Below are 12,385 nucleotides of genomic sequence, written 5' to 3'. Positions count from 1 at the left end.
ATACATGGTAAAAATAAATAAATAGATAAATAAAAACTGATTTCAATTGATTAATGAGAAGATTACACTTGCACTCAGAATAATCAAGTCAGGCTTGAAAAATGAACAGAATAGAAGACAAAGGTAAGAGAGTCATACAAACATGTTGAACAGGTTCAGAAAGAGAGTTTACACTTGATTAAATTTGATCTCTATAAAGAAAAGCTTTTTTGAATTACTGAGACTAGAGGGAGAACCAGACATCAAGGTCATAGGAAAACTGAAAGCCACCTGGAAGAAGACAGCAGAAATGAGACAGACTGGACTTCAAAGGAAGAGCTGGTGCAGGAAGTAGTACGGCTACTTCTTATTGTGCCATCTTGATCTTCCTATACAGGCTATAGCATGAACTACCTAAGAGTTATTTTGAGGTGATTTACTTGATATACTGCAAAATTCTATTGAAACACCAAGGTTTTTAAGTATACTTCTTACAGTGGTATACTGTGAAAAAACTTGTTTTCAGAGAACTTTTTCCCATAAATGTTTTGTACCTAACTAAAGCAAGCAGTCTTCTAAGGAACTGATGAACTTCTAAGGTTCACCAATATTTGAATTATACACAGCATTTTTTTTTCAAAATATCTTTCTGCAAAGTAGCAGTAGTCAGCAAAACTGTTATTTGAAATTTGCATGCATATTCTTTTATCCAGGAGAAAAACTACATATTTAGCTTTAGTACCTATATATTATTATTATTTATAGAGAAACTGCATATATATTTTTGTGTGTGTGTGTACAGTACAACCATATAAATGCTAATGAATATTTATGGTTGTTAACAGAAAAGCAGTCATATTATTCAACAACAAATGAAGCATCATGATATTTGCTAATACGTGATTTGTGTCACTAATGCTACTTTTGAGAACAGAAGATCTTTTACTTTCTCATTTTCTAATTTTTGATAAACTTTTCGTTATGGGAGTATGTTAGGTATCTATAGAACAAACACTTGCTTATCTCCTTTTTCAATAATTGCTGCGGCATTTTATTCAATGGAGTCAATCTATATCAGCCTGAATGAAGAGTGAATTGTGGCTCTGTCATCTGTCAGGGTGCTTTATTAAAAAAAATAGATAGACATTAGATTAATTCAGATTTTCCCATAATTAGCCAAAAATAACCACGTAGCTATGGAAAGAACACTCATTTTTTCCTCCTAGAGGAACCATTCTGTATTAGAAGAAAGCTAATCTTTCCCCATGAAAATTAAGTTTCAAAAACACGTTTGTGGGAAATGAGGTAGTTCACACTAATCAACAGATACGAGTTGTATTCTCCAATGTGCTGGAAAAATCTTTTTTTTCAGAGTAATTTACTACACAACAATGCTTTTTTTTTTCTTGGAAGTAAGTATGCTGGCAGCCATGTACAAAAAGATGACCAATATGAATGATGGAATTCTAGAGAAGTCTAGGAAAGAGACCTAGAGCCATTGACTCTTTCCTGCCCATTCAGACCAGTTCAGAGCTAACACACAGCCAGTATATGACCTTCAAAGACTGTTCGAGATCAGTGAATGCAGCAAAGATTACAGAATCACAGAATCACAGAATCATCTAGGTTGGAAGAGACCTCCAAGATCACCTAGTCCAGCCTCTGGCCTAACACTAACAAGTCCTCCACTAAACCATATCACTAAGCTCTAAACCTAAACATCTTTTAAAGACCTCCAGGGATGGTGACTCTATCACTTCCCTGGGCAGCCCATTCCAATGCCTAACAACCCTTTTGGTAAAGAAGTTCTTCCTAATATCCAACCTAAACCTCCCCTCGTGCAACTTTAGCCCATTCCCCCTTGTCCTATCACCGGGCACATGGGAGAATAGACCAACCCCCACCTCGCTACAGCCTCCTTTAAGGTATCTGTAAAGAGCGATAAGGTCGCCCATGAGCCTCCTCTTCTCCAGGCTAAACAACCCCAGCTCCCTCAGCCACTCCTCGTAAGACTTGTTCTCCAGACCCCTCACCAGCTTCGTTGCCCTTCTCTGGACTCGCTCGAGCACCTCCATGTCCTTCTTGTAGCAAGGGGCCCAAAACTGAACACAGTACTTGAGGTGCGGCCTCGCCAGAGCCAAGTACAGGGGGATAACCACTTCCCTAGCCCTGCTGGCCACACTGTTTCTTATGCAAGCCAGGATGCTGTTGGCCTTCTTGGCCACCTGAGCACACTGCTGGCTCATATTCAGCCAACTATCAACCAATGCTCCCAGGTCCTTCTCCGCCAGGCAGCTTTCTAACCACTCATCTCCTAGCCTGTAGCGCTGCTTGGGGTTGTTGTGCCCCAGGTGTAGGACCCGGCACTTGGCCTTGTTGAACTTCATACAGTTGGAGGCTGGTCACTAGTGGAGTCCCCCAGGGCTCAGTACTGGGGCCAGTTCTCTTTAATATCTTTATCGATGATCTGGATGAGGGGATCGAGTGCACCCTCAGTAAGTTTGCAGACGACACCAAGTTAGGCGCATGTGTCGATCTGCTCGAGGGAAGGAAGGCTCTGCAGGAGGAATTAGCCCCACTTGTTCTTTTGCCTTTTTACTTTCACCCAAAACTACACTTATTTAGGTGAACACTCAAAAGAAAATCCAAATTCAAACCTTCACAAATGTCATGAACTCTTCTACTCTGTCATTGGCGAGCAGCAGCTTCTTTTGAACTGTTTCCAAAGCCTGCCCACTCTGTTTAGCCAAACCATGTAGTTGTTGAGATGCAGCAGTCTCAAGTTCAGTTATGGCACATTCGGTCTCAATCACTTTGCTCTCTAGATTGGAAAGCTTGACATCCTGAAATACATTGCAGAGAAATAGCAGTGACACAATGAAAGCTGATAGGCAGATATGCTAGTTTACAAACAAATCTCCCACAAAATGGTGAATATCACAAAACACTTAAAATGTGATTTCACAAGAAAAAAGTAATTTCATTTGCTGTCATTACATCCATGTTTCAGTATATACATTTCAGTGACATGAGTGAATGAAATCAGTGACACGCATTAGTATTCTTCTGTTCTTTTTTACCTTTACGTATTTAAAAAGGCTAAGCCAATGACCTTGCAACTTTTCATTTGATAGAGAGATATGAAAAGGTTCCACAGTAAACTCATCACAAAGCTATTATACCTTTTTCTCCAACTCATCTTTAGTCTTGTGGTACATCTGCTCATAATGAGACTTCTCTTTTGTAGCTACATTAAGCCTTTGTTTCAGTGAGTCAATGGAAGCTTTCTTGTTTGAACAGTCTTCGTTCAGTGACTTTAGCTGAAACAAAAGCAATTTCATTAATAGAAATAAAAATTAAAAATAAATAGAAATAAATAAAAATAAATAGAAATAAAATTTAAAAATAAAAATTAAAACTAAAACAAGCCTATACATACTGCATAACGTACCTCTCTGTATTATATAAATTACTTGATTAAAGTACCTTTTTCTGAAATTACAAAGTCTACCGCTGATCAGGTAGAGATCAGTTTCCACACACATTCCTGTAACATAAAGCCTTGACTTGTATGAAATGTACAGAAAATCTCTTCATTTGCAGGGTTGTTAAGTTTAGAAATATTTTACTGTCACAATGAATCCAAATGTGAATAAACCATAGCTTCTACTGATTTCTTGTATCATTCAGAGGCAAAATATATTAATTAAAACCTAGCTGAGAAAATGGTAACTGTCTACAAGCCAACAGTCTCTACAACCTCTTAGATAATTATTATATTTTTCCATACAATGCAAACACTGATTCCAGATGAAATGAAATAGACCATCATTCCTAGAAAATCATTCAGCTCTCCTAACAATACTAATCACAAAGTTGTCCAGACAGTATTGAGTAACAGTGAATTTCTTTGATCTTCTGCTGAAGTTAATGTGAAATTTATGAAGTTGATTTTCCATATGGAATAATCAAGGTAATGTATAGAATTTGATTCTCTGGAATCTGAAGAATGCAGCAGTTAAAATACTCAAAGAACAGGATTAAAGTACGTCATTCCATTCTAAATCTTGTCTTCAAAAGCAAAACCAGGTATTTCTCTCGTTTCATACTTTATCTCCCTTGCTTACTTATGCTTTCACTCTCTGGCCCAGGTTTTCTTAATAACAGCCTGGCTTTGGCATGGAGGGTAAGAGAGTAGCTCTCTCTAGAGCTGAAAGTGCTTAACGACTTCAAGCAGACGTAGTGCCTGTAGTATAAAGCAAGCACTTGCATTCTAGGATAACAAAAGCAAGACGGTAAATTGTTTATTTCTATTTTGGGGTCACATGCTGCATAACCTCACAGATAACAAAATGTCATGATCAGGAATGTTATGACTTTCAGGAATTAAAGATGAAAGTGCAATACATTGGTTGGATAATATAGAAAGATGCCAAGACATATACTAATTCTTCTGGCTTCCATGAAATTGTCCTAGATTTTTGCAGGAGAAATAATTTGCTATAGGAATTAAGCTCTACTTACATGAATAGAATTACATTAAGTGTTAAAACCTAAGAAGTGTGACTCATTTGTAATATTGTAGTCCAAAACAGATTAACACATAAAACCATTTAAATACTATAGCCAGGAGATGTGCATGGACTTCATTAGCATATGTCAAGTAAAATCATCCTTGTTTCAGGTCTATTGTACTTTATGAACTTAGACTCCATAAAACTAAATCTCACTACTACTAAATCTCACTACTTAGAGCATGTCTCTGCAATTCACTGTTCTGAATTCTTCAAATTTTAATTACACATCTAGTGAACATAAATTATGCTGAATACATCCAAACTATCACTATATACTGATTTCATACAAATTACTGTGGGGGGAGTTACACACTTAAATTAACTGTACCTTGTTTTCTTAAAGCAATATATTAATTTAGTATGTATAGTACGTTGAAATAACTTATGCAAATCCACCAGCTTTTGTTTTTTATAAAACTACAGCTAGCAAAAAAGAAGTACCTTTCTCTCAAGGCTTTCTAATGTTTCATTACAAGCTTTCTCATTTTCTTGACGTGCTTTTAGACGAGACCGTAAGTCTTCTATTAAATGTCTTTTCATATTAAGGTCCCTCTCCAATCGAGAAATCCTAAAAGGGAAGAAATTACACTGCATGTCACTGTTAGAAAATACTGCTAATATGCAATTTTTAAAACAACTAAAAAGTATAAATGCAGTAGAGAAACTAGCATTCTGTAGCTTTAGAATGTTTTTTAAATACAAGTTTATTAAAATCTTGAAACTTACCTTATTCTTAAACTAAAAGAACAACATTGTCTCTTGTTAAACAGACCTATTTCTAAATATGCAATTTATTTGTGATTTGCTTTTTGCTGTGGTTTATGCTCTAACTTGCATTATCTGAACTCATAATAATACTTCTTAAGCTATGATTAAAAAAAAAAAGACAGTTTAATTAATTAAACTTCTTTGATGTCTGAAGTACATATCTTTCAAGCATCATTTTGTTCAAAATTCTTTTCAGAAGAAAGTGAAGAGGAGAATTCTTCTTTCATCCAACTCAGTAAGGTACAGATACATGAAAAAACACTACCACTGTATTATAATGCCAGATAAGACAATTCTTCAAATCTGCGAAAACTAGAAATAACATCAACACTCTTCACAAACTTCTGAACTAAAGAAACTTTCATGTACTACAAGATAATCTCTGTTTAATCAGAAAATTATGTTATTCAGTGCCTCCAAGGTTATGATACACATTAAGTATAAACTTAAGCAATACCTAAACACCTGAATTACAGACATCTGGATTTCTTTTTATGAAAGCAAAATGACAATATATTCAGGAAAAAAAAAATATTGTTTGATATCATGCTGGTGTCGTATTAAAAAATCAGGAAACTAATGCATCTTAACATTTCTTCCATCTATTTCACATCTACATTATTTTTGTTTTGTTGATTAAATCTTAAAGTTTATGAAAAAGCAGTTATCTACTATATGAAGGAAACATGATAACTGGTAACTCTATTTGAAAGTTCAGTTTAAACACCATGGTAGAAGACTTCAGTTTTATTTTAAACCAAAAATATACAATATACACAATTTAACCATTTTAAAAGTTCTCTGTTTCTGAAATGAACAAATTTTCAGATAAGTAAACTGCCTTCTTCCTACAAATAAAAAAATTACAGTTGTTAGAGGAGTTAAACTCTGGGACAGGCAAGAAATTCACAGATAAACTAATAGGTTATGTTTTTATAGTACTATAATTGATGAACTGTATTACATCAATTAAAGTAAGAAGGCAGAATAAAAATCTCAGTTACATACTTTAAACCAATACATGTGAATTTCAAACGAGTGATAAACCTTAATCAATTCAAATAAAAACAAATACAACTGTCCTTTTGAACTGTTATGAATGTAAAACTGGATAGTTAATCTTGTTTAAGCATCTTCACCTTGACATGTCTCTTAGCCCGTAGGCAAAGAATTACTGTATTTGAAAGATGGCGTTTAAAGTGCTGAGGAATTCATTTAGACTTACATCAAGGATTAAAAAAAAAAAAAAAAAAAGTCCACTATGGTCTGAGTACCAATTTAAGGTATACTTATTATAACACTGATATTGTATCTAGCTATTGTAGCTGAACACAACAGTTTAAACATGTAATTTTAGCATGTACTTCTCCAATTTTTAAAACAAACAAACAAACAAACAAACCAAAACAAAATTAACCTGAATGGTAAGAGTCTGCAAGATTATAATAAAAAGAGAAATCAAACATGCTCTTACACATCTAATAGTAATATAGAACCGATTATACAGCTGCCACTGGGTGGCACCAAACACAACGGAGAGAAAGGTAAACATACTTTGCTTGAAGTTCCCGAATCTGTTCCTCTTTTTCCTGGACTTCATTTTTCAAAGACTTAATGGTGGTTGATTGCTTAGTGATTTCATTATTCGAATTCTATAATAGAGAATATTAAAATATAAACAAATCATACTGAATATTATCTCAGCCAACAGTAAATTTGTTTGAAATAATGGGATCTGTAAACTTCCCCCTATTACATGAATTTTCTTAAACGTTAACTGGAATTTGTTACATTGTACAAAGGGAGAATTTTTACTTTCCAGCAACACTTAAGCAAAAATATTTTCATTGGAAAATATGCTCAAAATCAGTACTCTTCCATTGGTATAAAAGTATACGATTAATAGATGTTCCCCAGGACACCTGCAAGCTCAAAGCAGTATCAGGACCAAATTTTCTCTTTCATAGCACAGTTAGCTAAAAAGGTAACAGGAAAGAAGAGAAGTAAAATCAGTTCTTTATTTGAACTATATCCTTGAATGGTTCTAGAGCACAAGAGAATGTTTTCCAATAATCCCTTTCATCTTGTTCATTTGAATATACAAGAAAACCCACAGCAGGAATTGTTGTTTTTGTGTCCCTTAAAAATCAAAGCAGAAGACAAAACATTTCCATTCAGCCATACTAACACAAATCCTGTATTTCTGTAACAAAAAGGTATGATCTTAATGTTCAAGCACATGTAATGCCAGCTATGAGGAATTATACAGTTGTTACCTTTCGTTGTTGTATATAGTAAGTTAAAAAAAATAATCCTCAACTCCTCCATGCAAACACACATATAATATACCCAAGATTTAGTTAAGAACTATTGAATCACTCTACAGAAACAAAAATATAAAATTTAACTGGAGTAGCCATTTTAGCAATCTGAGCATATGCTTTGAATGCCATTGCTGAAAATGGCAGCTCAAATTTATTGCATGTAGGGATTTCAAAACTCCAAAAGGTGTTGACAAAATATGCATATGCATGAAGGGTATGCACAACACATATGCATGTCTTTTTGCAGGTTTAGCCAATGTGCTAAAGCATTTTACTCATTATGTATAAACAATAAATGAACAGATCAGACATGCTGTAAACAAAGATTCTTCAGGAGAATTTCTCTGCTCAGTGCAGACTTGTAACACCTATTAACATTAATGGGAGTATTGTACATAACTCTGTGGACCTCAAGGGGAGTATATATTCTTGTGTGCATAGTTAGATGTAAAATATTGTTCTTAATAACTTGTCTAGTCTATTTGCTATTATTATAATGTGAGGTATTACCAGAAAATTGTTAAAATGATGTATGATAACGGAATATTCCTGAGTTTCCTGAGACCTGTTTGTTGAGGTTGAACTTCATTAGTATGAAGCACAGCACCCAGTTACATGGTTTACATACCAGATATGAACTTGGATACTTAGGTGGGCCTCTGCAGAGGCTCTGAGGTAAAGACATATGTTTACAGTATTTTCCGTCCAAACTCATCACCCACACCTAACACACTTCTACCTACTGGCAAAGTTACAAAGAATCATTACATACAACACAAACATTGCAAAGTTAGCTCAGAGAAAAGAATGAACAAAACCAGTTACTTTGAGATTTTGAGCTGCAAGGAAAGCTTTTGCAGCTTGTATCTTCAGGCATTCAGAAGAGTAACTTTCTATAACCTCAAACAACAGTTGACAACTTTTGTGGATTTACTCTGCTAAAAATGACTTACAGGGCTTAAATTTTTGAAAAATTATCAGGTCAAAATAAAGCTAACAGTGACTTGATTTAAGTAGCTTTTAAGGCCCTCACAGTTGAAACATTCATCCAATTTATCCACCAGTGAAGTCATTCTACTAACCTGGATTTGGAGTCACATATTATGTTTATTTTAAAAGTGGTTTTGCCTAGATCATTAATATTCCGTTTTTTAACATTGAAAATGTAAGACTTCTTTAAGAAGGAATTGAAAGTCATATTAGTATTTTTGACATCAGATTCATATGTGATGTTAAATATTTCTTGTTAAATGTTTCCTCTGCTAAAGAAACAAACAAAAGAAAAAGCTTTCGTTTTTCAATAATGTATTTTGCAGTTCATATGTAGTGGACAAACAATAGATTTCTAGCATGAGCGTTACTTATATTTTACCAAAAAATCCTCATTTTTTATTTTTATTTTCATAAAGCAAACGACTACTGGATTTCTGGATGTCACTCACATAAAAAGAACTAACCTTATTAACATACATTAGCACTCAGCAGCATCAGAAGCAGACGAGCAAAACCAAATCTGAAATCAACACTGAAGCAGTCAACCTGTATGGTAGTAAGATCTCTTTCTCATAAATTAAGGAAATAAAATTATGTGCCTTCCCAGGGTTACTTTCTGCTGCCTGAATCTCTTCATCGATGTGACCTACCGTTACTAATTCCTGACCTTAGAATTTATGCATTCAATGTCCTATGGCCAAGATCTATATAATCATCATTACCATCAATAGTTAAGACGTCTGAACACTACTCTCTCTCTCACCCGACATGAGCTAGCACAACTAATCCAGTACTTAGAGACAGGCACGTAATATGGCCTTCCAGCAGGCCCTTTGGCAGACAGCTTGCTAGTGTGCATTTTCTTCTAGCAGCACGAAGCTGTACCATTCTGACTGTCTATCTTTACTCAAATATGAAAAACCAAACGAAGAAAAAAAAACAACCAAAGACACTCTGTTGTACATATATTTCATTCAGTGAGAAGAGAGGAAGAAAGAACTAGTATGTTCCAGGCAGGCCACCCCTTGAGAAAGCTCTCAGATACATCAACACAGCCTAGAATCTACATCATTCACATACAATATTCACCAGAGACTGAAAAATGAAATAATCAGCAAGTCAGTATTTTCCTACCAGCTAATCTACAAAAACACTAATACAGAAAGAATGATCTCTCTTTAAAATCAAGAATAGTAGTGACATGTAAGTAACGTAACACTGTTACGTGAGCTGTACAATGTGCCAAAATTCTAACCTCCTCTTTCACAGATAGCTGTTTGCTTAGCTCCTTCTTAAAAGAAGCAGAGTAATCACCACAATGCTCATTAAAGCCATTCCACAGCACTTTTCAGCAAGATGCATTTAATTATTGTGTGAAAACTCAATAAACTCCCTTTTTGGCCTATCTGATCTGCAAAAATTTTTTTAATTCTTCTGGTTATGACTACATTTCTATTTAACATCAAAGATCTAAAACTTAAGCTGCTAATCATTGGCTAACATATATTAATGATATGCATATGTGAGTGTGTATATATATATATATGCTTGACCCAGTTATGAAATACTGTTCATGTGAATTATCCTCAGCACCAGATAATGTGTTCCGTCACCTTTAGTTTGCACTGCAGCTGTTTCATCTCTAAATCAATGTTCTTTGAAGGAGCTGGTGTGGCTTCACTCTTGCCAGCAGTTTGAGACAGATGTTCTCTCAACTTCAATTTTCCTTGTAAGTCTTCCTTCTCCTGTTGCCACTTGGCCAGGTTAGAGGTCAACACCTGTTTTACAAACAGAAGCAACAATCACAATTGCATCGTAAAAATACTTCTGCTTCATCATATCAGATGCTTCTGTGTTTTATAATTCAAGATGAATGAAACGGTATATATTATCTATAATTATGGTACAAAATGCTGAGTACAATGCTGCTGGCTGGAATCTCTAGTTCATGCAAAGATCAAATCTGGCAGGAAAGAGAATTAAAGTAACATTAAAAACAAGAATTTTTTTAAAGTCAAGCTGATTCAAGTTTCACTGTTGCAATTTCTACCATGACAGGCAAAAATTACCACGTACAATAGTAAATGGTAATTATTAATTCCTATTAGTAATAGTAGTTACTGTTAAAACCTGTTTACCCAGAATTTCTCTGGGATTCTAGAATTATTTCTACACCAATGAAGAAATACCAAGCTGTCTCAGACACCAAGGTGTATTAAGGGTGGTTAAATGTCAAAACTGTTTTAATGGTGACCACTGTAAGCTCACTTGAATTGCTGTGTTGACAACTGCTATAAAACATACACTCTTCTCTTGGCTTTTGTTTTGATATTTGTAGGGCTTGTAGAGGTTAAAGCAAAGTGGACCAGCTGCACTAAATATCTTCTGGTTGGCTGGTCTTTACTCATGTTGTGCTATTTCTTCCCTTTCACATATACGCACCATAGCCAGAGAACCACATATTCCATAACCTTGACTCTAGGGCTGAGGTACTTAAGTGGTAAAAGCCAAGCTGGAGCAGGACAGGATAACAGATGTTAGTTGTTTATTCCACTGGGTAGGTCTTACCACCCTATACTGCAGCCAAAATGCTTCTCATTTAGCAACATAAATGCTAAGTCCAATTAGCAGACGAGGCTTGTTAGGGATTTAGTTCAAATAAATAACATGCAAACTAACTCTCAGTCTTGTTGCACTTGATTGACAACTGAAAATCTTTGTAACAATGTATTTCATGGTACTCCTTATAGAGATAATCTTTTAAATAAAATATTTGTTTTAATTTAGATAATATTGAATGTTATTCTATGAAAAGGGGAACTGAAATAATCTTCATGATAGTGCTTAACTTTCACAAATCTGTAGTCAACCCAAATGTTAGGCCCACTGATGGCCTAACAACTCTCTGCTCCTTAAGAGGGTATCTACAGTACTATCTTATTATTCCAAAGAAGATTGTAATATGGTAGTTTAACATAAGGAACAATTATACAAAATGGTATTGAAATCTCTCAAAGGGGAAAAAAGCTTCCTTTGTGAAGAATCCTGATAAGAAACTGGGAAAGATATTACAGCTTAAAATGACTAAATGTGTGCCTGATTATATGCTTGTACACACACACCAAAAATGTGTGACAGAAGGTTAAAGATAGTCTCTTTTTCCAAATGTTGTATTATTTAACTGGAAATCAGATTTTATAGTGTTTGCCTTTATTAAAAATAAAAATAATAATTTAAAAAAATTACATTTATGTACTCCCATTTCCATAATGATCATATGACGGAAATATTTATTTCCATTACAAATGACAAGAAAATGCTTGCATATGTTACATTAGCTTAAAAAATTATCACAGATACAAGAAAATGTGTTGTATATATAAAGTTAAAACTCTAACAGTATTTCACACTCAGGTGCATTTATTAAAACCAGTGGGTAGAATACATATATATCTGAGATAAGTACTGTTCTTCGTAGAAGGGTTAGTCTTTCCATTCCCTTCTGAGTCTGCGGTTTTTACTGACCAAGAGATAAATAGTGTTAGTGTGTTTAGTAATTGGCAGTTCCATAACCTGTTATGTTATTCTCACAATTAATACAGCATGGTTACAACACAAAATGAAGACTACTTTAACAAACAAAACCAATAGCAGCACAGAAAGATATGGTATAGGAAGGTATATGCTTTAGGTTAATTTGTCTAGTATTGCCAATATTTCTACATGCAGAACTTCATGATTCAG

The 12,385-nt window shown here is 34.5% G+C and overlaps 1 protein-coding gene across 6 annotated transcripts in view; it reads right to left on the bottom strand.

Annotated features, from left to right (window-relative positions):
* Positions 1-12,385, bottom strand: part of CNTLN (centlein) — a 207,847-nt gene that overhangs the window by 28,516 nt on the left and 166,946 nt on the right. For all 6 annotated transcript variants that reach the window (XM_080574484.1, XM_080574486.1, XM_080574483.1 and 3 more), the window contains 5 exons: positions 10,255-10,419; positions 6,879-6,976; positions 4,998-5,124; positions 3,162-3,299; positions 2,637-2,822 (listed from right to left, as the gene is read on the bottom strand). In XM_080574484.1, the coding sequence (XP_080430610.1) occupies positions 2,637-2,822; positions 3,162-3,299; positions 4,998-5,124; positions 6,879-6,976; positions 10,255-10,419 (714 nt within the window). The remainder of the gene's footprint in view (positions 1-2,636; positions 2,823-3,161; positions 3,300-4,997; positions 5,125-6,878; positions 6,977-10,254; positions 10,420-12,385) is intronic.

Source organism: Anser brachyrhynchus (assembly GCF_964034855.1).
Source record: "Anser brachyrhynchus genome assembly, chromosome: Z".
NCBI lineage: Eukaryota > Metazoa > Chordata > Aves > Anseriformes > Anatidae > Anser > Anser brachyrhynchus.
The sequence above is the reverse complement of the archived record's forward strand: the minus strand, read 5'-3'. Positions and strand labels throughout refer to the sequence as shown.